The sequence below is a fragment of the Magallana gigas genome, chromosome 4, assembly GCF_963853765.1.
Source record: "Magallana gigas chromosome 4, xbMagGiga1.1, whole genome shotgun sequence".
NCBI classification, from domain to species: domain Eukaryota; kingdom Metazoa; phylum Mollusca; class Bivalvia; order Ostreida; family Ostreidae; genus Magallana; species Magallana gigas.
This window is the reverse complement of record NC_088856.1, coordinates 23,903,909-23,931,446: the sequence shown is the minus strand read 5'-3', so window position 1 is coordinate 23,931,446 and position 27,538 is coordinate 23,903,909. Positions and strand designations below refer to the sequence as shown.

Below are 27,538 nucleotides of genomic sequence, written 5' to 3'. Positions count from 1 at the left end.
TGCATTCAAAAACATGAAAAATCAATTTCATTCAGTTTATTTCACTCACACAATCAATGTGACGGTACACAAGGTACATAATACATGCATGTATATATATGTAAACAATTGTTGATAAAATATCAGAGGTGTCGTATAAATTATAGAAAAAGCGAGAAAAGGGTACCCAGGAACTACTCAGAAAGGACAAACTGATTCATAAATCTAAACTATTATAATGAATTAACAGAGCTCTTTGAGTTTATAAAGCGGTCATCAATTCACAACATTTTTATATAGAAAAGTATTTTGGACTTTCACAAAACCTAGAATCTACATGTATATACATGTACATGTATAAGTATTATTTTTTAAATGAAAAAAAATTACACTCCAGGACATGTGCATTTCATATGCTACATGATTGCTATTATACAAGAGGCACAGCGTCAATCGTAAAAAAGGAACGCTTATTCATTTTTACATGTACAGTCTCGACTGGTCTCTAGAGGAAGACAGTGATTTGACGTTCGAAATTAAACAAATATTTGTCGATATTTTAATGGTAAAGTACTTTTTATATCAAAAAGTTGATTAAAAAATTATGATATACATGTGACCCTTAAAAGAATTTTCAATATGAAATAACCATTTCTGCATTTGACTGGTCGTTTAGTCTTTATACCATAATTGATTAATTCCTTCATTCTAAATGTACATGTACAGATATAACAAAAGAGTATGCATACGTGTACAGTCAATCCATGGGATCTTAAGCTTTTATAACTATACTTTAGTTAAAATCAGTATGGTTAATTGTGGGTACTTTCTTATTTACATTTATAGTGGAATCAAAGTTCTTGAGAAACCTATAGATTATGTATGTACATGTACATCCATACTAAAATGTGTCTGTATCTGATATGGGAGAGTATCACCATAGACATTTATAAAATTAAAAAAAAAAATAAAACCCGAAAAAAAAACTTAGAACAAAATGTTATGTTGAAAAGAGGTTGCTAATGCTTTGTAATTAACTTTTTCATTTTCTCTATTTTAAGAATCGGGATCGGGAAACTGATTTTAAAAAACCCGTGGAAAGTGAAAGTAGAGCAACAGCATGGATTCGTCGGAAGAATGGGAAGAAGAGGTGCGTTGTCTTTTATCAATGCCTTGTATTTTTAATGTAATATTTGGACACAATGTCGATATACCATGCTTGTAACATGTTTAGATAACGTTCACTTGTTAACTGTTTTATTTTTGTTGCTGTACCTGCATACGTTTTGTCATCAGTAATCAGTCAATATATATTGCTCCACTTAATTGATCTTTTTTGTCTAGAAAATGATTTTAAGATTTCTTTGTAAAGAATGTTGAAGTTCTTGTTCATTGTGTACATATGGTATTTTCCCCAAGTAATAAATTTTTCTAATCCATGGCATGTGATACTACATGTACATGTATAACATGTATATTTCAGGAGCAAATTTTTGTCTAAAAATGATTTTAAGATTTCTTTGTAAAGAATGTTAAAGTTCTTGTTCATTGTGTACATATGGTATTTTCCCAAAGCAATAAATTTTCTTAATCCATGGCATGCGGTACTTCATGTATAACATATTGTATATTTCAGGAGGAAATTTTGATTGCTGAATTGCATGGCATTTTAGAGCCAGACTTCCTGCAGACAGCCGAGGGAAATTGCAAAGTTTTAGTAAGTTTCGTTCAAAAGAAAAACTAAATGACTGTATGCATAATATTTGACAGCAAAATGTACAGTTTGTAAAAAACACAACTACTTGAGTTACATTGGTTTAAGATCAAGATCTTGTTATTAATGTTTCTCATCTTATTATTAATGTTTCTGACTTTTCAGTGACATCTTGGATCAAAACTATGTACATGTACATGTATATTAACTATTGCATTTTTTTGTTGTAGAAGAAATCAAAGCCTTATATATGCTTACATACATTGTGCAATGTATATAGATTTCAAATCTTGAGAAACCCAATCATCGATATCACCACCAAACTCAGTCTTTGACATTAGATCTAATATCTAATATAAATATCTCATATTTTACACTAAATTAATATTTTTCTGTTGAAAACAGCGTATACCAGATTCATTGAAATGTGAGAGTTTGGTTTGCTTGGATTTAACTGTACTGTGGACTTATTTAAAATTTTCTCAGGGAATAGGTACAGAAACCCCTTACTTGCAAGTAGATGGCTACACATTCTCAGGGAAATATGTGGCACCTCTAGGAACCTACATCATCATGGAGGAGAAAGACCCATCATCTGAAGGTAAATGTTTTTTTCCTCTTGATTTCAAACAATTCTTTAAAACAGCACTAGTTTTATGTAATATTCATACTTACAAGTGAACAGAGATGATTTATAAGACTGTATGATAAAATCCATTGGTCAGGATTACTAGTATTTACAATTTTAAAGCTGTGTTACATGAAAGTGCAGTGTGGGATCCAGTGGATAGAGGTATTATTTTCACTTTGAAAAGGATGTTGAAGTATTTCTTCGAAAAGGAGGGGAAAGGCTGCCTAAACATTTATATAAAACAGTGTTTTTAGAGCTGTACATAATTGAAATAGGTATATTATATAGAGAAAATTCCAGAATCAAGGGGGAGGGGGGGGGGGGGGGGGGGGTTCGACACACGCACCCTACATTATCTACAATGTACATCAGATAGATTTGCTACTGGGGAGGAAATAGCAAAAGCTGTAAACTGTCTGCATTTTTTTCAATGGTATCGCCCATAATCAATGTGTTCACCTAATTATAAAGACCACTAGAATGATAAAGATCATTATGTTACAGATTCAATACATGTACCTGCAAAGTAGGCTAATATTGTCAGCAAGTTCACAAGTATGCTAATTATATACTGTAATCTCGAATACACTGTTTGATAAAATAATGACTTACATCAGTACTTGTGAATTATGTAATAGATGCCAAATAAATTCTTTTCAAGTGAAATATGCTAAGTTTGGAGAAATAAAGTTTTGTATTATTGACTAGAAAAACAGATTAGAAAGAAAAGGCTGTGTCTGAGGATTCAGTTGTACCATTGGGTATTGGTCAATTTAAACAGTCATTCAAGAGTTATCTCTCTTGATTTGAAAATAAATTTACAACTACCTAGCAACTGTAGGACATGTAAAACAAAGCTATAATACATTATATAAAATTATGACAAGAGTTCAGTGCTTGTGATTTTATCCTCTCACAATTTGATACTAAATGGCCTAGGCATATAATTAACTCTCATTAGTAAGGCATCTGCAATATTCAAAGAATTGTCATTAAAGAATTGTATTTTAATCTTTCTATAAAGACGCTGAAATCACTTTTTGTATTAAAATTAAATGAATATACATGTAAATATATGTAAAATTATTTTTCCTCTAGATATTAAAACTGACGTGAGGAAAGGCAAAGAGTGTGCCAAACTCGAGTATATTACATGCTTGGACAAGAAATTAGATTTGAATCGAGCATTTATATCACCCAAGGAAACCAAGGAAACAGGAAGCACAACTAGTTCTTATACATCAGAGATTCCAAACACATCAACAGGTTGGTCCTTTCTCTCTCCCCCTCTCTCTCTCTCCAAAATACAAAGAATGAGCAAAGAAAAATATTTTGCATGCACAGGTTTATATATCCAAAAGTCAATTCCCATTAGGTAGATGTAGTACATAAAAATGCTGCTCTATGTGCATGTTTATTTTGCTCATTAACATGTACAAACAGTACTTCATTTTATGGCTGGGAAGCTTTGTAACATCAGATAACATCTGATAACACTTATGAATAAAATAAATGTTGATCATCAAATTTTTTAGCAATGCTGTATATTTATAATCTATTTTTAAAAAGAAAAATTCATATGTTTGATTTTTTATTATTACTTGTATTATGGTATGCATGCAAAATGATCCTCTTGACAAAATACACTCAAGCCTTTTTGTATTTTTCTTGCTTATTTTAAAATTAATTTACTCTTTATATTTTTTACTTGGGTTTCCTTGTATTAGCAGGCTCTCAGGAGACTCAGCAGAGTAGTAATACACCCGAAAACACAGACAATAACCATGGTAACGTAGATAGACCATCCACCATGGAGACAGGTTCAGAGGTCACCTAGATGTAGAGGGAATTATGGGAAATGTTTTACATCACTGATGATGACACATGATGATGATGATGATGATGATGATGATGATGATGGAAGAGATTACAACTGAAAACACACAGGAATATTGCTAAACAAGACAATCGGATTGCATTGTTGGCACATGTTCAAAAAGGTATCAATGGATGGCAGCTAATGTTATGCAAATGATTGAATTTTATGCTACTGGTGTATCAGTATTTGACAATATACAGTCATGTAGTTTGTAAATTTGCACATAACATGTATGAAAATGTACAGACGATTTTGAAACAGCGGGCTTGAAACTATAAATGTATGTAAGCCTTTTTTGTGAAGTTGAAATGATGTAAAATTTTGATTACCTGTTTTTGAATTTATATATTATAGCTAGGTTACATACATGTACATGTACATTGTAGGTTGATTAAAAAATTGCCTCAAGATCTCATTCTTGCTTCTTCTTTAAATTATTGCATTGATGTCATTAATAGAGATACAATGAAAGATAGGCTTAAATGCATTAGCAGAGTATTACAGTACTTTAATAATTTGAAAGCTTACTTTAAGGGAAAGAAATCATTATTTGTAATAAATTGTCAAAATCATTAACAATAAAGGGAAATTATTGTGGCAAAGAGTCACTGATACATAAAGAAATTATATTAAATTGTATTTGTTAGATATATACATATAGTGATGCACCTAAATGTTCAAGAGATGGTTGCTACAAATGTATGTGTAAACCAAAAGATAGACATTGCACAATACCCCCCACCCCCCCCCCCCCCTCCTCCAAAACAAAACTTAGTTATGCTAGAGTAATGCCTCTTTACACGGTCAAATTACAGAAAATAGGCCTCAACCAGACCCCCCCCCCCCCACCCCCACCCTTTGAAAAAAAAATTAACGATATGTGCAAGACACTTACATTTAACTGCACACTGATTTAAGGGTACATATGGGATCTATCATTTGATGAAGGAAATAGAGAAAAGAATTGCTAGCTACATTATCATAATTTGTTAACAATTCAAGGCTTAGTACTTTAAATCAGACCAAGATATTATTTGAAAACTTAATTTGCATGCATCGTCCTTTCTCAAATTGTTCAATTTTTTTCCTTGCATGGTAATAATGCCACACACCCTGTGTTCATATCGAACTAGAATCTTGTACACTCAAAATACACACCGTTAAGCGATATAATTTTTCTTTTGAATAAAAAAAAAACCCATTTTTTTCAAACTGCATAGACGGTCTTTAAGTGAAGACCCTTTACATATTTGTGAAATGAACTTGTTAAAAGCTTTTTTTTTGGAAATATCTATTACCTATTACGCATATACATGTAAATACGAACCGATACAGGATTTGAACATTTTTCATGCATCTGAAATTGATACTACGCTTTTTCTGCAGCTTTGAGCATCCTCTACATTGTACATCGTTACACCTTTTCGTAAATTCGTCGCTATGTGGTTGCCGGTGCTTTGTTTTACTAAGCGTCACAAGTTAGGGACGCAGATTTTTAAGGGGAAAAAAGCACCTAAATTTTAAGGGATCGAAGAATACGATATTTCTTTAAATTGATTTTTTGATAAATTATGACTTAAATATTTATAATTCATATACAGTGTATACGAATTACCTGTACTTATCTCACAAAATATGTTTGAATTCTCTAGATCTTAAAATCATTATTTACAGCTGTTTCCAACGTGATTTTCTTTGAATAACTTGTTGTCAAGATTTTATTAGAAAAATATAAAATACACGCTTTTTAAATGAACGATAATATATTTTATTGAGAGTTTTAGAAATGTTAGGGTGTTTAATCGAGGCTGATTTATTTTTTGGTTTGATTTGGGAAAATGTAAAGGCACCATGAAAGTGCCACTTTAAGGGGTTAAAGATCACATAAAAGTCGATAAGAATATTAAATTGAAAATTTAACAACTTTAATATGAAATGTCAATGCATCTGCTTTTGAACCATTGAAATGAAAAATCGAACAAATTGATTTTTATCTCCCCCTCAGGGGAATTATGAAATAAATCTTTAGTAATGTTTCGTGTAGACAAATACGTCTAATTTCGGTTCTTAGGGTTAAACCATATCTGTCTCCTTTCAGTCACGTTGTTCAATAAATCGTAATCAATGCATTTAAAACACCCGCAGAGTTTTAATTCTGTTTTCTGAATGGTAATCATTTAAACACACAGCTGACCAATTTAAATTTCTGATTTTGTACAAGCACGTTTTTGCCTAATATATACACTGTAGGTTTACCTGTTCATAAACATTTTACAAAGCTTTGTTAATGGTGGTGGAAAACCAAATCAACACGTATCTCGGCTAAATTATACATTTTGTAGATTCCTGGTAAACATAGGCCTTGATTTTAAGCAACATTGCAGGAGGTCATCTCTGTTTGGCGTCATTTTCTTAACATGTAATTTACTTTTCTGTCCGAACATCATGCATATGGGCACTATTCTCAGCCATATATATGCATTGCACCACTGAATAAAAACGGAAAAATTCAATTTGCAAACACAAAGCCCCTTGGACGTATTTAACAAAATCTAGTCCTTAGTTTAGTTTTACAAACATGGTATAATTATATGCATAAAAATATTGGACGCATAAAGATAATATACTTTGTATACGTAAAGAGCTCTGCACAATGTATTCGCACAGTGAGGCTGTCTTGGCACAAATTTATCACCCATGTGATCACGAAATATCAGTATCCCATAAGTAATGCACTTGGTAATGAACTTATTTCGCCGTAATATCCCTTGAGTATTCTTTAATGTTTTGTGTCAAATCCCAAGATAAGTGTCCTTCCGTTGATTTCCGGTAGAGGCGCCGTTTTGTGACGTGGAGCTCGCGAGAAATCGGGAGATTCTCGTGTTCGAATGAAAAGCGAGAATGGTGCTCGTTTCGATACATCAACAAATGTTGCTTGTCTCTCTGGAGCGTGGTGTAAATGTTGCCTTACAAACGTTGTTGGCAGTTGTGACGTAGACGCCCGTTTTGGCCCGACCGTCTGTTTCAGGGTGTTGACGCTCTGTGCAGCTTTGCTTCCTCGCTTGGAATTGCTCAACACCTGGCACGCGTAAATATGCCGATTGGCTTTTTGTTCTATCTGTTTAACGATTTCCACATTACTTTTTTCTCGTTTTCTACGATGAAGTAATCCTGGAAACGTATCCGTTTTCTCACATCGAAGTCCATAATCCGCGTAGAATGTAGGCGAAAACGACATTTTCTTCGCATTTGCGGACGGCGTGGCAGATTGTCTGACAAGGGATTGCGATAGAGGGGGTAAATGTGATAAGATTCCTTTCTGTGAATCACTGACCGTCTTGTCCACATTTTCCACATTCCCAGCAATCTCGGTAATATCAGTTGTCGTTGTCTCTCGTTCGCCAGACTTTGTTTCGTTGTCTTGAGCAGCAGACAAAGAATGTCTCCCATTCTGATCGTGAATTTTTTTACCTGAGAGTTCCAATGTCACTGGCCATTGTGTAGCTGAATGCGTCGGCTGGCTTCGCGATCTGCGCGGATCAAACTGTTGGTCCGGGCGCGGGGAGGACACAGATGGGGCATACAGAGACTCCCTACTCTGTACCCGAGACGCCACATCTAACCTCCGACTAAAACCACGACCGCTTCGTGTCGCGGACTCCCGTATCATTCCAGCATTCGTCTCTTCTTCTTTACAGGATATATCTTCCTTAACCTCTTCCGGTTTAGCTGGCTTCAGTTCCTGTTTCACTCCCAGAATCTTGTAGTCTCCTCCATCTTCGGAGAGTTCGTCCTCATTGTCGTCCCTTAATGCGCTGCGAATCCCAGTATAATAAGCCTGGGCCAGGCTTGGTTTTCTGTTGTAAAACAAATTGTGGGGAAGAAAAAGGTCTCGACTCATTGCGCAGGCCGTAATTAGATAACTTCGATCTGGGCTGACCTGATAAGGGGAGGTCTCAAAGAGGAACGATGCAAAAACTTACATTTTGCACCAGCAACTGCGAATTTAGACACCACAGGAAATTCCGATGGACAATTCAGCCCGGTTTATCGATATCAATCAAAATTAAGATGATATCGGCAGATATAGTGTCAAATCAAATCCCGAAAAGTCAAGTGCCTATGATACAACCCTTCTTATCTTGAATCCAAAATATACTGCAATCGTTTGAAGATCTTTGAGTATTGCCGTGTCAATTCGCAATCCCGAAGTATGTCTTTTAACGCTGTATAATGTATCTATTGTCGATATAGAGACGACCAAAGGTAAATAAGTACCGTAGGAATCTTCTCAAGTTAAATCCCCGCGCAGTTCTGTAAAAACGCCGGGCTTTTAATCCTGCTTCGTCGCTATTGCACTTGTCTGCAATCTTATTAAAATCAAGATTGTAATCTCTTGTCTTGTTTGTGCAAACACTCTTGTCCAACCCGTAGTTATTAACACATATGCGCTTAATATTTGGTGGCGATTAATTGGCATTTAATTACCATTTCGTCTCCGAATCGGATACAATGTACAAAACGTGCCCTAATTTACTTTAACTTGAGTGGGCCATTCTTTCATGAGTTGTGTATAGTTTGGAATTGCTTCAATTTTGAATAATATTTTCCACTTTTAAGTTCGAAGTAGAACGTTTTTCATGAAATATGCACGCCAATAAAGAAAGATCTTTACGAAGCACAAATATTGAAAACAATATATACTATACGTAAAGCACTCAAGTCCGCGCTCTTAATTTTTTTGTTCATTCCACGCGAATGAAGTCGGATTCCTGTCACTTTCGCTTTTTTCCCCTTCTGCTGGGTAAAATACCTTTTAACGCCTGTGCTGTGTGACTAAGCAACAATGCTGAATGCAACAAAAACTCCTCTTTTTCATATGTAATCCCATCGCGGTTTGTTCCGGGACAGAAAAAAAGACGGACTGCACTCAAGATAATTCAATACCGTTACTTCACCACTTTCGAAAACAGCCTTTAACATTTTAAACCAAACTCATTTTTAGAGAACATTTAAATTTTACGCACACGGTGTCCTTTTGACATTGCAATTATACAGGACTTCGATCATCCATTATGCCAGCCCATTCTCTGATAATTGAATTACATACATATGAAAAGCCAGTAACGAGATATTTGAATAGGGGAGAAAAAAGTGAAAGGATTTCATCGTTTTATTGTGGGACTTTTCTCAAAGGGCTACTGTGTAAATACAACATATGCCTGTGTATTGTAAATAATCGCCAAGACCATTAACCAAATGAATTCCTTCAATATATTTGGAAATCTTTTTATCGCCACACATATGTTTAATTCTTAAATAGATCTAAGTCAGTTTAAAGTTCTGTCAATATTTTTTCTCCGCATTATATCTCCTTTGGCTTTGTTACGTATATAAGGTGTTTTAAATGCTACGGTTTTGGATGCTTAAAATTAAAGTTAATAGCATTATTGCTTTTGATGGTATATGTAAAACAATCATTGAAAACAGAACAATGTTAAAACAAGTTCACAGTTTTTGAACTTCAAGTCCATCAATACTATGGATTTTTTCCTCATTAAATGAATAAAACAGAAGTTCCATTTCTTCCAAATATAACCACGCCATTTACAACATTACTTGCCAATAATGTTATCGTTACATCTATTTCCATGCCTTTTATTCAATTACGGGTTTTTCCCTCTCTTTTGGAATACATGCGATAGTATTTCATGTACTAAGCCTTTGCCAGCTGTCCAGTCAATTTAACTTTCAAATAATTCTTGCCTTTCTTCCTCCAAGGTTAAAAGAAATGTTGTGTAACAGTAATCAAACACAGAATAAAGCCGTTTTCTTTGTTGCATTAATTTTATTTCCTTTAGAGGCAAAAGGGTATAACCATAATTGCTTTTAACAGTAGTGGTTTACTGAAAAATATATAGGTAAAACATTTAACAACCATAACATTATTAACTCCCTTAGCAAAGAATTTAACTACAGATTAAGATTACCAAATATTCCTTTTTATATCAAAATAATTTCGATCAATGAATCGTTTCCGTAATTTAGTTCTCCGCGCAGGGCGGGACAGCGATTAAACTCAGGAACCGGCCAGGGAGGGGACAGTCTGGAGCGGTTCTGTCGAATTTCCCGGCGGCAGCGTCATATACCTCCATAGAATGGAGCATGTATCCCATAGCAGAGCAAGCACCACCACAAATGTACAGCTTATTCCCTGTAAATATATCAAATGTACATATAACTTTACGATGATGATACTTCATCCCCTACAATGTGTATACTTTAGAATATGAATCATGTCTTCTGATATATTAATATATATCTGACCGTCTTTCCGGACTCGACCTTAACTACTGATTGATGGTCTGGGACCAGTATTTTAGATTTAAGCTAGTTAAATTCTCATTCAAATTCTATTAAATCCCATTCGGTCAAGTTATTTTTGCTCCATATCATATATTATGCATCTCAGCATCTGTATATTGTTCAAGTTTTAGTAGAGAAAATTAGAATTTTTCTCAGTTGACCAGTAACACATTAAGTCAACAGACCAGATACACTGTATGTATCTTACCGACTGCCGCGGCACCACAGGCGTGTCTCTCGGTGTCTAACTCTGCCACCTTCTCCCACATGTCGAACTCCTTGCTATACTTATCGATGTCCCGGAGGCTTGTGGCGGTGGTGAAGTCGGTACCGTGGGTCCGTGTGGCACCACCACACAGATACAGATCCCCACCCACAGCCACCAGGGAGGCTTGGCACCGCGGGATGCGAATATCGCCCAGGCGGGTCCACCTGTAATGTTTAACGAAAATATCAAAATTGCTTATCAAATACAATGTTCGATTGAATGTTTGAGAAAAGTTTTAGTAAGTCACCAAAAAAAAAAAAATCAAAACAAAACAAAACAAAACAAAATAAACAAATGAAGAAATAAAAACAGCAACAGCAGAATAAAGAAAGAACACCCAAAATTGAATCAATAAATAAATATTATTGACAATTCCAATAAAAACAAAAATTAAAAAACAAAATCTTAAGGGTTACTTTTAAGCAATGGCATATTAATTAGAACCTACTTTTGATTCTCTGGGTCATAACACTCCGTAATGGAGGAGATGGGCGTGCCTGATTTGACTTTGATGTCGGCCGTGTATCCACCAGCCAGATATATCTTTCCGTCCATTACGGCCGCAGCAGAGGCAATGCGGGCGACATTGATGGAGGCCACAGCTATCCACTTGTTTGTGTCCGGGTTGTAACACTCAACGCGACTCAGGAGCCTGGAATACAGTGAAGAGGGCATTAATATATAATAATCATATAACAATACATTACTTTAAAAAGTGTATACAAAATAAGCAAAGAAGTACTAGTTTTTATAAACCTGATGTTGCAAAACAAAATCGTCGCAATTTTAGTTAAAGGATCTACTTTGTCTACTCTTGGTCTTTCATGGAAAAACTTTACCGAGAACCGAGCCACCGTATTCCAATTTGCTAAATCACAGCTATAATTACTTTTTTAATTGATAGATTTAGGCTAAGTATAGATATTTACCTATCGTTGATGTCTTGACCTCCAATGGCGTACAGGCGGCCACTGAGGGCCACCAAACTGTGCATCAGTCTGGGGGTCCTCATTGGGGCAATGTTGGTCCATTCCATAGTATGGGGGTCAAAGCAAAAACAACTTGCTAGTGCTTTCGGGGATTCCTTGTGGAATTTGGGGTCGCTTCCCCCTAAAATACCAAAAATAAACTCGTTTAGTCATTTCGTGAACAGTACATGTATTGACACCACTTATTGGACCATGCAATACTTACCTATTAGACAAATGGGTACTTTTTTGTGGACCATACACGTGTTTGTGCCAATCAAAAGAAATCTTTCTTATATTAAGAAATAATACACGAAATAACAATTACAAGGGACTCACCGGTAATATAGATCTTGCCGTTTAGGACACACGAGGCGTGATGGATGCGGGCTTCCGGAAGTTCGGTCAGTTTTTTCCAGTTCCGAGAGTCGACATGATACCACATGATGCTTTTCGCTAAACAGACCATAACAGTTCTTTAATAACTTTAGATTTTAAAAGGTATACACCTTAAGTAAATGTGAAAGAATTGTTACAATATCAATTGTTTATATCATATATACAATATAGAGTATCTTATGATTGGATATGTTTATATCTTTAGAATAGATAAAAAGTGCATAGATCAAAACGGTTTAATATGAGAGAAATTGAAAAGATCACTTTTTGAAACATGACAAGAAAGGTAAAACAATGTACTAAGATACCTCCTTCGACTGCCCTAGTTTTGTCCGATCCCGAGAAAAATCCTCCAAACGCCAGCAGGTCCCCCGGCACCAGTTTATCCTCTTTTGGAATCTTTGGTTGGATTTTTAATGAATCATCTAGTCCTTCATCTGGTGTCTGTAACATATCAAATAAAAAATATGTTGTTAAATTAAAATTGAATAATCAATAAATCACAAAAAACTCATCGAACAGTGTTGCGCTCTCTCTCCTCTCTCTCTCTATTACATGGGGACATGTTCAAATCATATTATACCTGATTCAGAAGGTTTGGGTCTCGTTTCATTGGGCAGGGAAGATCAAACGGATCGGCAAAATGCAACATACGAGACGTGATAATCCTAAAAAAAAATAGATAACAAAATAAAAACATTCCCAAGAATTTACACAATAGTTATTATAATCAAACTTTAACGCATATTAATATAGCCCTGAAACATGTACAGAAGAAACAATATTTTGCCAACATTCATCTTTAGGCATACCAATTTGCTTTCATCATCATCTCCCGACAGTAGGCATTTTTCTGAATGAGATCAACTCCACTGAAGAGGACGAAGAGCTCCAAGTGGTCCATCAGAGCAAATCGAACACACTCCATGACACGTGACAGGTGTTGCTCCCGCTTCGGTATGTCGTGTTTGATCCAGGCGTGGGCGGCATCGAACACCTCAGTCTCTTTATCAATCTTGAGGAAATCTGAGGATAAAATCTTGATCAAGACGTCAAGACGGAGCTCCAAGAACGCTGCTTTCTTCACGGCTTTCTGGAAATCTCTGATCAAGAATTTAAGGGCCGTTTCGTACAATGGTTCACCTGGGGGAGCTTCTCCCCGCAACATGATATCGAGGCAATTATCGGTGCTCAAAGAGTTTAGATAATCGTTCAATCTGTTGTGAAGTTCATCGACACTGAATCGTTTTGCGATCATGTACAGATCCATCACGATATCTGATGTTATGTTGCAGTCTCCGATGTACACAAGATGCAAGAACGCCTCAAACGCATCCGCAGATATTCCTTTCACCTTTAAGTTGAACGGCAAATTGTTTTCCCGCTTCGAAATGCAGAACAGTTCCTGGAAGTACGAACTATATTGCGCAAGCATAATTCTGTGAGCGGTGAACAGTTCGCCGCCGATGTATATGTTGACATCGGTCATCAGGTTTTCCTCTTGACAGTTGCGGATGAATGTGCCCGTCAGGATATCGTGGGCGGCGGTGTTGGCGTCCTCGCTGCCTTGCAGCGTGTCGATCACGTGCTGCTGTGACTTGGTGGGCTCAAACTCTTTGCAGACGTCCAGGACTTTGTGGGCCTCCTGTGGGCGAGTGAGGGGATGGAACTTGTTCCTGGAGTCCATGACAAACAGGACGGGTTTGCCATAGTAGTGTTCGTGCTCGTGCGAGGTAATCGCTGCTTCATTTTTCACTGTCTTCTCCACTGATAAGGCAAAACATTAATTATACATTACTGAATTATACAATACCCAATAATTTCTACTTTATCAAATATGAATGTATTACAACATTTTATTTTACCATATATAGTGCAGTGAATGCATATACGTTTATTTTGATATACATTTTGTAAAATGGCGATATAGTTTAATTAGCCATATGAAAGCGAATATGAACATGTAATTATAACATGTCCTTACTGTGGGCAACAGCTGTATCCATAGCATATCTGGAGGAATACAAATCGGGGTCGGAGTTGTGACTCTTGATTTCCGTCACTTTGGTACCACACATGACATCAGAGCAGTGCGGATCAGCACACGCCAGGTTAGTACAGGCGAACTCTTTATGAAGAGGGACTTTGCGGTTGGGGAGCCTGGTAGCCATGCTATTAGGCACCTGGTTGTTGACGGGGATAGGTTCAGGTACATGATGCTTATGCTTGTCTGCAACATCCAATCCTTTGACGCCACACATGACGTCAGAACAGTGCGGATCGGTACAAGCCAGGTTAGTACAGGCGAATTCTTTGTGGAGCGGGACTTTGCGGTTGGGGAGTTTGGTGGCCATGGTCTCGGGGACCTGGGTGTTTGTGGGGACGGGGTCGTGGTTGTGATGATGGTGCAAGTGACCATTTTGACCATGTTTGTGTTTGTCTGCAAATCAAATGAATCCAAAATACATGTACCAATAAGCTTAGCACACGAGGAAAAAAACATAACAAATTAATTTAAAGTATTAGAAATGATTTTTAAAGAAAATATATTTAACCGTTTTGTAGGGTAGCGCCAGAAACAAGCGATTTGGATTTTTTTGTAAACGTAAATCGTTTAATGCGATACGTTTATCTCATTATGAAGAAAAATTGTAATGATATTCGAATCTGATTTCTCTGCACGCGTAGTTTCGTTATAATCATATTTCTTAGAACCGTATTTTACTATACATTTTAGGTCAATGAATATTCCACACAAAATAATAATGACTGTGTATTTCATCAAAACTTTATGTAATTTTTTTATCGCACAGTGTTAGAATTTGATGACTCATTTACTTAAATGTATATTCAACACATAATTGGTTTCATAAAGAAAAGTATTAACTTAAATATATAATAGGTTACATGTACGTATCAACTCACGGGTGTCCACGGTCATGGTGAGCACGCGCCTGTGGGTCTGCTCCCACGGGATCTCCGCCTCTGGGTCCACCCACTTGGTGTCCGTATGGATCTCGCCCTTTTTCTCGTCCTCCAACAGCTCCTGTAGGTAGTCCAGCTCCTCGGCTAGCTTCTTGTTCAGCTCCGTTTCGCTGAACGCCTCCACGGCATCTTGGTATTGCTGGGTGTCTCTGACGCTAAGATGGCCATCCACTTCCTGAAAATAATGAAATAAATGCACGCATTGTTATACTGAACTGGGGGACCGTTTGAATTCGTTGTGAAGGAGCATGCGATTTTTCATGGGATGCTGTTTTTTTCTGTATAAATGTAATGTATAATGTAAAGAATATTGAATGATTTTACCTGAAATATCCTTTCCACACTGCCCTGTGTGATATCACTTGCCACGTCAAAGCTGCTACAGCTGCTACTACTGCTGCACGACTTCTTGGTGTCCGAATCAACCGTCTTCAGAACCATATTAGACATCACTTCTTCTGTTCCACCAGCCTCAGCAGAAGTTGATGGTACATTACTAGGGACTTTACTACCCTTCTTTGACGATGGCTTTTTCAGCTTCTTGGTCAAGCGGTTCGAGAAATGGAATCGAGTCATTTTTAATCAGACTGATAGACTAGCTACTGATTCTCTAATCGTCATTCACAATTTGAGACAATCTATTGTGACGTCGGTATATATATACAGGCAACATTCACTATGACGTCATGTAACTATGACGTCATAATAACTTCGGGTAAAATATAAATAAGCCGCGATACCGTTTTCCGAGAAAGTCATTAACGAAAATGTTTGCTTAATTATTTTTCTCAATTTGTTTTGTAAGTACATGTCTGATGATCAATTTACACATGTTCTTGTATTACTTAATGTCGAATTATAATTTTATCGTTATAAATCACAAAACGCTGTTTATATTCACCGACAGTTAAAATTTCATGTATTTTTTTTTTACATAAAATAAAATATTATTCAAAGAAAGATAATTCATTCAAAACCATTAGATAAAAAACACTTTAATTTGTAATTTTGTCTCTTTATTTAACATTTACAGGTACTTCAGGAGGTGGTACAGATTTTCTACTTTATTTCTTACTAATTACTGGTAAACATGCAGCTCTATAAACAATTTACATGTACATACTTATGTACAGGTACATGTTAGTCATTTTATTTTTATTTTTATAACAATTCCGGCTATGATTATTTTTGTAAACTAAACAAAATCTCAAACAAAACAATGATGATATGACCTAATATACAACTAGAATATTTTAAAATTCTATTCAAAAACATGTACCTACAAATTTACTTTTTAAGTAGAAAATATATAAAAATGGATAAAATAACATGAATAATTTATATGAAACTTGCTTCAGGGAAAAACAAACCTGAGAGAAATAGTATATTGTAGATATTTTGTGAAAACTACATATTTTTTTAACAAAGTTGATAGTATGTATAATGTAAATTCTATTTCAAAAAGATAAAAAAAACCCCATTAAATTGTACCTAGTTCAACCCCCTTTGTATAAAAGAAGGCACATAATTATATAGATAATACTAAACCATGTAATATATATCATTCATTATATTGTAACAAATATCTATAAATATATCTAAAAACATGCAATGACATTTTTACTATCTTTAAATGATCTTACAGTGAATAAGCCATGGAATGACAAAATGATCAACTTAATATATAATTTCAAACATAGTCATTTGCCTCTAAATTGATTACTGCATAAGCTAAATTTTCGCAAACATTGGTTTTGGGTACAAGTTCCCTCAAATGGAGAGAATCAATGTAAATCACACATGAGTTACCAAATGCTAAATATGTGTCTAATTAAAAAGGAAAAAATTAATAAACTTCACACAACTATAAAAAAATCCTCCTCCCCTCAATTTTGGAAACCATGAAACAACACTACATTAAATAGTTTATATTTCTGCCATATAATAATATACCTGCACCAAAAATACCTTTGCTATTCCTATAACGTTTATTACAAGATCTTTCATTAAAATGAAAGTCATTATGCTTAAAATTTATCAAATGTACAATGAAAAAAAAATACAAAAAAGAAACAACAACAAAAAACACAATGTGAATACTATAGAATCATTTTCATTCATAGGGGTCAATGTTCGAGGGGGCAAAAATTTCCCTAGTTCACGGGAAGTAATTTTGTTTGTAGTGTAATCAGTAATAAATTAATAAGTAATTAATAAATATCAAAAATATGCTTGTTTAAAGATACATGTTTTTTCATGGGGATGTGAATTTGTTGGCAAGAGTTACTGACAAACCTACAAAAGCAACAAACATTGCCCCCTCCCCCCCCCCCCCCCCCAACGAACAATTATGATTTCACAGTATATATTAATCAGATATGCACACATCAAATATATAACCATGACTATTGAACATGACTAAAACATTCATCCCTGACTAGCTTGATATTAACAACTACATGCAATAAGGTTATAAACAATAACAATACATCATGTTACTGCCAGAACAAATGCTGAGGTTAAGTACATATTATATATACACATGCATGTGTTGATGTAAGTCTAACACTGTAAATGCATAAATATTTACTTGTAACCATTCCTGTAAACCAACTTATATTTGCGTACGAGAAATTTTCAAGAGGTTTGCAAAAGCCTCAATGGCGCTAATATATCTTGCCATATATAACAACACCAGTACTAGTCTGGATAAGGCTACGTCACAAACATTTATAATCGCAGACTAGATTATCCAAAATAAATCCAAAAATAAAGTTGTCACAAATAAAAGTTGATTTGCAGTATATAATATATATAAAATTTATCATAAATACAAAAAATGCATGCTAAAAAATCACGCCATTTTTGGTTTCAACCCACTTGCCCTCATTATCATTGCAGAACAAATTTTACAAATGTATTGTAATGAATTAATAAACTGGGATGATTTTTAAACAAAATATGAAACAGCTCACTATGTACAGACATTTTTTGTAATTAGTAGTGTTCAACATCAAATTGCTGCATTGTTGCTGTAACATATTAAAAGACTACTTAGATTCATGTAGAAAAAAAAACAAGCAAAGAAAGAAAAAACTCAATGACAATATTTCTAAAGGTGAAATAAACTTTAGGTGAATGCATAAAAAACTGAGGTCATTTAGAAATCAATGATAACTTTATTACCCTTATTTATAACAAGGAAGAGAAAAATAACTTTGAGGTCCTTCACACTGTTACAATTTTATTTAAGATCATTGCATAAAGAAAATGAAACACTTAGAGATCACTCTCTTTTGCAACAAAACCAATTATAAAATTGCATTTTATGAAAAGGTTCAAATCAGTTTGCATAGGATGTATAGGAAATACACTGGTTGCATAATCAATGTAATTATGGATATGATTTTGGCATTTTGTTTAAATAATAGAATGAAAACTACGATAGTTGAACAAGTTGAAAAAAAAATTATTTTAAGAATGATATGTCTTCTGTTCTTCAATTTAAATATTGAAATAATTAATCTATTTATTTTAGGTCCTGATTCCATAAATAAATATTGTTCTATAAATTATCATTTCAGCCCTGCTTTAAATAATTCAGTCAATATAAAATAAATCTTATGGCTATAGACTCCAAATCATTTCCAGAATTACTGAATTCAAGTTATACCGAAATAGCCAACAGATTTCCATTTTTATAATATTAATGGTTAATAAAAATAACATTTTTTTTTTAACCCCCCCCCAAGTAAATCTGAATTATTGGCATACCATTGAAATGTATAATTCAATAAAATGATGTACAAATGACCTTTTTTTTAGCAGTCCAGTCTTTGATTTAATCATTGTTTAAGTCACATTGTGTATTGAGAAAACTTATTTCTCTGTTCATCATCATTTCCCTCCAAAGTAATGTCATTAACCAATTTTTTGTAGATGAACATTCTGATCTTGTAGACAAGGAAAAAGAATGACTGAAGAATGGGCATACCGATAAAGCCCAAAATCAGGCAAAATAGAGTGGTCTGTCCTGGCCTTCTCCAATCTAGAACTCCTGGGTAGATGGGCTCAGTGTTTCCAGCTCCATAGAAGATGGCCGAGAAAATAAGATATGTGATTCCATAGAGTAAAGCATAGACAAAATGGTAGAGTCTGCAAGGCACAGCACTGAGAACGACTTCTATTCCTATAATTACTGAGTTTATTCCATGGAGCTGAAGGTTCATCATGCCAATGCTTGAAGTGTCAAACAATGGCCAAAGAAAAATAAAAAAGACCAACGTGACTAAAACCGATCCCACGCTTGCAATGCTGAACAGAACCCAAACCATCTTGAAATACCAGGGAAGAACCGAAACTTCATTACCGAGAACAGGATCCAGCGAAGATACTTCCCTGTATTCAGTGGCGGTGTAAAAAGAGGACGACCGAATCTCGGAGAACATTTTTCGATGGCAGTCTGGATCCGGGCGGTTATTAAACGGCATGGGATTCTGTAGAAAGAAGGCCACGGTCACGAAGAAGTGCCACGTCAGGTACAGGCACAGCATCAGATAGGTCCAGTTGGTCAGGTATGCGTACCATGGGTAAATCACCATGACGTCCGTTCCGTTTTTGGTTCCATTTTCTGTTGAGTTGTTTCCAATGATGATGTCAGAATCTGCGGTTCCAAATCCAGCAAACTCTACTGATGTATAGATGAGCCAAAAGTCTGCGTATACAGCCAAGAACATTCTGTAGACGACATAGACGATTGGAGGTAAGCGCCACTATAAAATAACAAAATTAATATAATCACATTATCTTAATAGACATCTGTTATAACAGTATATATGTAACTGATAAAACAAAAAAACCCTGAACTTTATTCATTTTAAAACAATTGATAAACAAGATATACAACTTATATCAATATCTTTCATTGGCACGGATGTTAGCCCGAGGGGGTCATTGGTGTGGGAGGAAGCCGGAGTGCCCAGGAAAAACCCACGTGTCAAAGCGAGCAACTGCCATACCCTATTACATACAACCACTGTCGATCACGGGGATCAAACTAGGGTCCATGCAGTGAGAGGCAAGTGCACTGTCCACTACGCTACCTAAGCACCTTATGTATCTATGTAACTGTGACACACATGAGCAAGTACATATTTATATACTGTATATCCTGTTATTTTCGCGAAAATGGGGAAAATGTGTAGCATTTTTAATTTGCAGTCATTTTTTTGCGATTTTTAAAACTGTCTTATAGAAAATGATACAGAATATAGTTTCTGCGTATTCAATAATTTGCGATTTAAAATACATCGCGAAATAAACGAAAATTACCGGATATACAGTACATGCACAATCAATACATTATAATTAAGAAACGAACTAGCTACATGTACTTAGTCATCTCTTCAACAGTTGCTGCATTAGAATTTGACTTTTTCTTACAACTTATATGATGTGCATTTTATAAGAGAGGTGGCAGTATTCTTTGTAATGTTTAAGACGTCGGGATGCCTGGACTCATGATTTCAGCAAATGAGAGAGAGAGAGAGAGAGAAATGAGGTAGAGAGGGAGACATTCACATCCAATCTCTCCATGATCGACTGATGATCGTCGGTGACCACATCTGATTCATATCAAACCACAGGGGCAACTTATCCACTCTGCTCTCTATGACATATGTATTATTTTTATATATGTCATATAGAGCAGAGTGCATAGATGCCCATGTGATCAAACATGTGGACTCAAAACTGTGGTTTGTGACAATTAGAGGGAGGATAGGGGTCCATAGAGTAGAGTCATGCCATACATTGTTAAAATAAAGTAAAATGTGTTACTTAATTGCCACAAGTATATGTGTATATAATATAACAATCCTGTATCAGATTATGTTTAACATTGACTGATGAGGGCATAATAAGGTCAGGCCTAAAAAAAAAAAGTTCTGTGTTTAGGGGAACCCGACCTAACCTACAAAATGCCCCAATCCTACCATTTTTAGATGTCTGTTTTTATCCGATTGTGAATTTTATATTATTTCTATCAAAAAATCCGTTTTGAAATATAACACAAACAAACATTCTTAGGATTCACGCAGAAAAAAAAAATATGATAAAATTAAAAAAAATCCCTACCTACCTAATTTTTTCATCAGTGTTACCCAAAACACACGATTTTTTTTAACAGGCCTCAGGGCATTTTTTATTTACTATTGAACATATAAATTGCAACCAAATCAGTGCTATTTTATGTTTTATCCATAAATATTACTGTATACAGTATACCCTTTCAATATTTTTAAAATTTGATATTTGACAGGTTTGGGATTTATCAACTATATAGTCATCTGTTGCATGTTATAAAACATGTATATGTTCAACTTTTAATTGTCACAATTATAGTTATTGAACATTTGAACAGTTGTAATTATTTGGTGATGAAATACTTTGATTTGACCAACGAATCACAAGAATACTACTCAATGTGAATATTAGATCCGCCCAACGAGTGTTGGTAGTGCACCCAGTTACCAAACTATTATGGTTACGCAATCTATAAGTTCTAGGCCTTACCCAGTCCAGGTTCAAATATCAGGACACTTGATATCTATAAAATGATTGCACTTACGTATTGTAATAAGACAATTTTATTTAGTATCGAAATCTAATGATAAAAACGCTCCCATCTACCATATTTATTTATTCTTTCTATAACGAAGAGCTTAAATTAGCCTAATCACGTGAAATTTCGAAGGTTAAATCATTTCCGTGTGCATGAATTTGAGAGAAAAAAAATCAATATCTACCTGAAATAGCACAAAGCGAGCTGGATGAACATCTGTAAATCCAAAATTCTTCAATTTAAATTCCTTTCGACACCCCATGCAACAAGTTGACGAGCAAGCCATGACTGTACCGTAAAATGAAAGTACACTCGTTCTGCTTCGTTGCATTCAACAATATAGATAACTCTTGTCGTTTTGAGTCGGTTATCCGCACACGTTTAAAAATACCCGATTTTAAGTCTTAACTAAGGAACGTTGCTTATAATAAAGAATTCAATACTTTCCGAAATTGTTTTCCTAAGACACACTGACAGATTAATTCAAAAGTAGGAATATCAAACGAATTAAATTTCAGGCACTCCAAGTACATGTACATGTCGTCATAACACGCTGTCAGGAAATTATCTTAAATTACAAGGTAGCTGAAAAATTACGGGAGCACGATAACTTTTTTTTTTGGTGGAGGGGGAGGGGGGGGGATTCGGGTGTTGAAGTTCTCATTTTTTTAAATAACCGTATCCAACGGCATCTGTCAGAAAAAGTGTATGTATACAGGAATATGCATAAAAAAAAAAAATTCGGAAAAGCCCGTATGAAATGATAATTTGCCATATGATAATCGAAATACATATTTCATTAAAAATAATTTTTTAATAATGACTGATAAATTCATTGTTATTTCATAAATTACCCTAATTTTTATAAATAGTTTTACCTAAGATTGAAACACATAATATGTAATATAAAATAGCGCGTACAAATGTACGTACGCGTTGACGGTCGGCCATCGCTTCTCGGTATTAATATTAGTTACATGGTTTCTATTTGAAATAATGTGGCTTATACATGATGTATAAACCACATTATGTCAAATAGAAACCATGTAATATCTTACCTACTGCCTTTGATTTAATGCTCAAGAATTTCAGGTGTGATCATATCATAAATGCATCCGGGCTTTATCTGATTTGACCACTCTCGACCATGTTTATCATCTCATAATACTCTAAAAATGATTCCTGTATTAATTGTGAGTTGGTGACAAAATGATAGATATTTATTTTTGTTAATTGGGTTCATCGTTACTTCTTTTTCCTTTCCGTCGAGCTTTATTTGTAATTGGAATCTTGAACAATTTAGAGCTGCACAGAGAGAGAGAGAGAGAGAGAGAGAGAGAGAGAGAGAGAGAGAGAGAGAGAGAGATTACAAACTTTCAAACAACTTACAAAAAAAAAATATTCTGTTAAACTCAATAAAAACATACCGTCTTGTGGAATATATTTCATCTTTATGCAATATTTAAACACCGACGTAGTGATCTGTAATCGATTGTAAATGCTGGGTCGCTTTGGATCTGAGTTTATTTGCCAGTCCTTTCGATTCACCGCACCAGTCATTACGCTGTTGAAACTGCAAATTCTGCGAGGTCTTAATTAAGCTTGCTGAGGTATGTGTCTTTTATATTCAATTAGATACATGTAGATATCTTAATTCATCAACTAGAAGTGGTTACTTATCAAGAGTAAATCATCATAAGCTTGTTCAATGTTCAACGTACATGTATATTACATATACTTGTACCTTTAATAGGGCATATACATGTACATATTTCTATAAAAAAAATTAGCAAAACGTACATGACTTACTATTGTTTAAATCGGTAAATTCTATTTTGCTCATAATCTCAAATTTAAATATTTTAAAATTAAATCTACCTGAAAAATAAAATCAATTACTAATGTCGCATCATTTGCCTGACAGTTATCTATGTTCAATGAGATACCACAAATTACATAATGTGTATACGTATGAACATCATTAGATGATATTGACGAGTATTTTAAACAACTTCTAAATTCATTTGACTTTCCATGAATTTCATAATTATCTTCATTAATTATATAACGTAATTATAATCTACCGCAATCAGATGCCCTTAGACTTCGTTCTTTTGTCTTCCACCGATTTGACAGATGAATCACTATCAGTCTATGATAGACGTTCGATTAGGTTATTCATGCTATGTTACGGAGGGAAGCTTTTAAGACTTTGCTTAGTATATAAAGCAAGACATAAAAAGCCAAATTTATTGCTACATGAGCTTCATAACTTGACAATTTGCGACATTATCATTACGCCATTATCCACAAAAAAAGAAGAAAAAAAAAGAAAAAAGAAAAAAAGAGCAGAGTACTTTTTGTCATTAACATTCTGGGCTATAATCATAAAAAAAGGTAATTTTGGTGATGAATGTTTTACAAAGCTATATTTTTTTATTAACAAATTCTATTTGCATAAATATGAATAACTGCATGACTATAATATATTATGTTATCTAGTAATTATATTATAGATAGGGGAATCATATTATGTTGATACGGCTTAATTGTAAATGCTATTTAAAGAAAATTTATATCATGTGCACGACTAAATTTGGCATGACTATTATGACATGAAACATGTAGAGTCTAAGGTAGTGAAATAAAATCAGTAACTACTCGGTAAAAGAAAAAATGTAGTTTGTATTGAATTTGGTTTCCAGGGATTGGTCCTGAGCTCAAATAATGGCGTCCTTGTACGTGTCAACGACTGGTTTACTATGTATGATGTGTGGACCTGGGACATACAAAACCAATGACTGCGTCACCAACATGACGTCAGCGACATGCGCAGAGTGTCCAACTGGAACCTACCAAACTACAGACAACCAGGCGCAGTATTGTGCAGCTTGCTTGACAACATGCGTAGACCGATATCAAGTTGTGTCAGCGCCCTGTACGAAGATCGCCAATACAAAATGTAGATGCAAAGATGGGTACTATTTTAAGAATTTGTCTGTCGATGGTTCAGAAGGACATTGCCTCCAAAATAAAACCACGCTTCAGTCTTCAAAGGGTATGGATAATAATTCTTGCATTATATATTGAATAAACACTCGAACATGGTTATGATTAAAATAATAAAATGACTACTGATGAAATTGACCGTAGACAAAATATGCCAAATGGTATGTCGCCATCCTGTCTAAAGTCAAGATTGGATATTTTAGTGCATCTTTTAAAATACAGAATAACGCTGAGATGAAAATATTTTTCGTCCCATCAATTGACAAAATTACTCCTTCATATTGATTCTATTACGAATATATTTACCTATTCTAGTAAGTTCCCTGAAATACTTCAATTTTAAGCCTGATGTGACAAGTTATAGTATTGTTCTTCGTTGTACATTTTAAAAAAAAGTAAAGGAATTTTATAAAACCCTAGGAACGGGCGGCTATAGCTATTAATCTAGATAAATGTCTTAAGCGGATAAAGGAATATGCAGCGATTTTTCGCATGCAAGAACTATTTTGTTGAGTGAATGAATTACATTCAGTGAAGGTATTTGTTTAATATAGATTTTCAGATTACAAAGTCAAACGAGTCAGAATGCGGGAATACATCGTCTCTATTTTGCCAACTGGAAAAGAGATTGTTCAACTTCACACAAGGTGAGTATTAGTCTAATAGAGCCGTTTTAACAAGATCTTGGACTTTTGACTGTACGTGACAAACTCCGTTTGATGAAGACGGTGTCTACTCGATCATGATTAAATGTCCACTAATTAATATTAATTACATGAAACGCAATGACATTTGTCCGACTTCATCCGGGAGTGGTTATTTCAGTTAGAACAGCGTTCATTTCATACAACAGAGGAAATCTTGGAGGAAAAAATTCTCCGAATTTGACCGTCTTTGGATATTAATGATCTTCTCTGAGCAAACAAGAAAGAAGATCAATATTTGACAGCTTATTTTGTTGACCAAATTAAATAGTTACATCCAAAAGAAAGTTCAAGGTCTTGTTAAAACAGCTCTTCTCTAGAAATACAGTTATTCACGAGTATTAAGCCGTTCGGTAATCAGAAATGATTGCGATTCTATTTAGCTGCTATGCTGAGCGGTGGATGGGGGTCCTTAAATTATGATGTATACCTAATAAAACCATTTTCATTCATAGATTCATTATAGATGATGTTTTGCTTCTGATCAAACCGAAGGTGTGTGATTACAGAAGATTGACTGATCAATTAAACGATCAATCCACCCATCCATCCATCCATCTTACTGTATATAATGATCATTTCATGGAAAAATAACGCTGGAATCTGTTATATATTTTGTAGATAGTGGACCGGAGAAGTACGTTTTACTGGTGGCCCCCATTATTTCCTTGGCGGCCTCTGTTGTTGGTTTTCTGCTCCTGATAATATACTACGCAAAGTCTCCAATTACCATACCAAAGTAATTTTTGAGTAGAAAAATGATTCTACAAAAGAGCTAAACACGTTCATTTTTGTCTAAACTTTTGAACGGGTCAAAAGGTTTTACCAGTATATTGACGTCATAATGATTACTCCCTGACCTCATAATATTATGATTGCATAACCTCACAAAATGATCATATTTCTAAACGAATTATTTTTCTCAAACATAAATTCAGGAAATAAAGTTGGAATGTTCACTTAGATATGGTCTTGGTTGGTACTAATCAATTCTTCTGCTTAAGAAGCCATAAGGATTTGTTCACTTGACAATCCAAGTTCACATACAAATTAAATTTCAAAATTGCTGACCATATATGTGTATCTAATTTAAAGGCTTAGTGATACATCAGTGACTTTGATTAGGAATATGCTGCTTTGAATTCTTTTTTTTCCATTTGTAACGATGCTATTTATTACACAATTTTTCGTTGTTGTCCAAAGTTTAAAATGTTTTCTACACAAATTAAATTGATATTTTAATCTTAAAAAACATCACATGCTCAAGACAGTGTATAAAATATTTTTACATTTTGATTCGAAAAATATATTTCTGATATCTTCTTATTTTTAACACTTTATGCAATACAATATCAAAGGTTTGCTATGAATGAACTCTTGTATGCATTGTAGGAAAAGAGACTTTGGTGTCATTGGTTGTACATTCGGTAAGTATTCATTTATAGCTAGAATAATGGTCTTTTTTTCAACATTAAAATTCTTTTACATGTCTACAAGTTCCACTATATGTACTTATAAATCATGAAAAAAACGCCTTTAGTTATTGATACCTGACCCGCGACCCCCCCCCCCCCACCCGATATTTTGCATGCCCTTAAAAATCAAACGATATCAACCCCAAAGACCCACCACTCTACCTGTTCTTTCCAAACTCCTACTCAAAAAAGGGAAAAAAATAAAATAAAAAATATGTAAAAAAAGCACATTATCTTTTCTCCCCAAGATGTTACAACAAACAAACAGAAACTTACATTTGTAAACACAGTAAAACCATAAAAAATGTACTGAATTATTACAAAATAAAATCAATTTGATCCAACATCCTTAAAACACATTTAGATAAAACAAACCACATACTTTAAACAGACTTAAGAAATTATACATGTCACAGACAAGTTACAGCCGTTTCGAAATTCGAAGTTATTGGCAACACTGGACATGATTTTATAGATATTAAAAGCATGCATATATCAAATCCAAATTTTTTTCCACTTTCTCATAAAAATACAGAAAC

The 27,538-nt window shown here is 34.6% G+C and overlaps 3 protein-coding genes and 1 non-coding gene across 5 annotated transcripts; 2 read left to right on the top strand and 2 right to left on the bottom strand.

Moving 5' to 3' along the window:
- Nucleotides 1-1,042: 1,042 nt before the first annotated feature.
- Nucleotides 1,043-4,304, top strand: LOC105344466 (general transcription factor 3C polypeptide 6). 2 transcript variants are annotated; one of them, XM_066081687.1, is made up of 5 exons: nucleotides 1,043-1,129; nucleotides 1,616-1,696; nucleotides 2,180-2,294; nucleotides 3,423-3,590; nucleotides 4,055-4,304. In XM_066081687.1, exons 1-5 carry the CDS (start codon nucleotides 1,100-1,102, stop codon nucleotides 4,159-4,161), a joined length of 501 nt encoding a protein of 166 aa, XP_065937759.1. In that variant the 5' UTR covers nucleotides 1,043-1,099; the 3' UTR covers nucleotides 4,162-4,304. The 2 variants fall into 2 exon arrangements, with proteins under 2 accessions (XP_065937759.1, XP_065937758.1); XM_066081686.1 differs by having other exon boundaries at nucleotides 4,052-4,303.
- A 5,885-nt stretch (nucleotides 4,305-10,189) lies between these two features.
- LOC105344465 (actin-binding protein IPP) lies at nucleotides 10,190-15,825 on the bottom strand. The gene is made up of 11 exons (XM_011452247.4): nucleotides 15,514-15,825; nucleotides 15,130-15,364; nucleotides 14,189-14,644; nucleotides 13,017-13,971; nucleotides 12,788-12,872; nucleotides 12,513-12,648; nucleotides 12,145-12,261; nucleotides 11,767-11,947; nucleotides 11,286-11,489; nucleotides 10,778-11,001; nucleotides 10,190-10,417 (listed from the first exon to the last, which is right to left on the bottom strand). The coding sequence occupies exons 1-11, from the start codon at nucleotides 15,763-15,765 to the stop codon at nucleotides 10,248-10,250; spliced, it is 3,015 nt and encodes a 1,004-aa protein (XP_011450549.3). The 5' UTR covers nucleotides 15,766-15,825; the 3' UTR covers nucleotides 10,190-10,247.
- Nucleotides 15,826-17,180: 1,355 nt separating this feature from the next.
- On the bottom strand, nucleotides 17,181-22,139 carry LOC105344464 (protein rolling stone). Its single transcript, XM_066081685.1, has 2 exons — nucleotides 21,996-22,139; nucleotides 17,181-19,961 (listed from the first exon to the last, which is right to left on the bottom strand). The coding sequence occupies exons 1-2, from the start codon at nucleotides 22,095-22,097 to the stop codon at nucleotides 19,047-19,049; spliced, it is 1,017 nt and encodes a 338-aa protein (XP_065937757.1). The 5' UTR covers nucleotides 22,098-22,139; the 3' UTR covers nucleotides 17,181-19,046.
- Nucleotides 22,140-24,488: 2,349 nt separating this feature from the next.
- On the top strand, nucleotides 24,489-26,410 carry LOC105344488 (uncharacterized). The gene is made up of 3 exons (XR_010713674.1): nucleotides 24,489-24,869; nucleotides 25,375-25,467; nucleotides 26,146-26,410. It is a non-coding gene; the product is annotated as an uncharacterized protein (transcript).
- Nucleotides 26,411-27,538: the final 1,128 nt, after the last annotated feature.

Coding starts and splice junctions, on each gene's coding strand:
- LOC105344466 (XM_066081686.1), top strand. CDS start 1,100: ATGGATTCGTCGGAAGAATGGGAAGAAGAG. Junction 1,697..2,179: donor AGGGAAATTGCAAAGTTTTA/GTAAGTTTCGTT, acceptor AAATTTTCTCAG/GGAATAGGTACAGAAACCCC. Junction 3,591..4,051: donor GATTCCAAACACATCAACAG/GTTGGTCCTTTC, acceptor TCCTTGTATTAG/CAGGCTCTCAGGAGACTCAG.
- LOC105344465 (XM_011452247.4), bottom strand. CDS start 15,765: ATGACTCGATTCCATTTCTCGAACCGCTTGACCAAGAAGCTGAAAAAG. Junction 14,645..15,129: donor CACCATGACCGTGGACACCC/GTGAGTTGATAC, acceptor TTTGATTTGCAG/ACAAACACAAACATGGTCAA. Junction 11,490..11,766: donor GGTCAAGACATCAACGATAG/GTAAATATCTAT, acceptor ACTGTATTCCAG/GCTCCTGAGTCGCGTTGAGT.
- LOC105344464 (XM_066081685.1), bottom strand. CDS start 22,097: ATGGCTTGCTCGTCAACTTGTTGCATGGGGTGTCGAAAGGAATTTAAA. Junction 19,962..21,995: donor CTCGCTTTGTGCTATTTCAG/GTAGATATTGAT, acceptor GTTATTTTATAG/TGGCGCTTACCTCCAATCGT.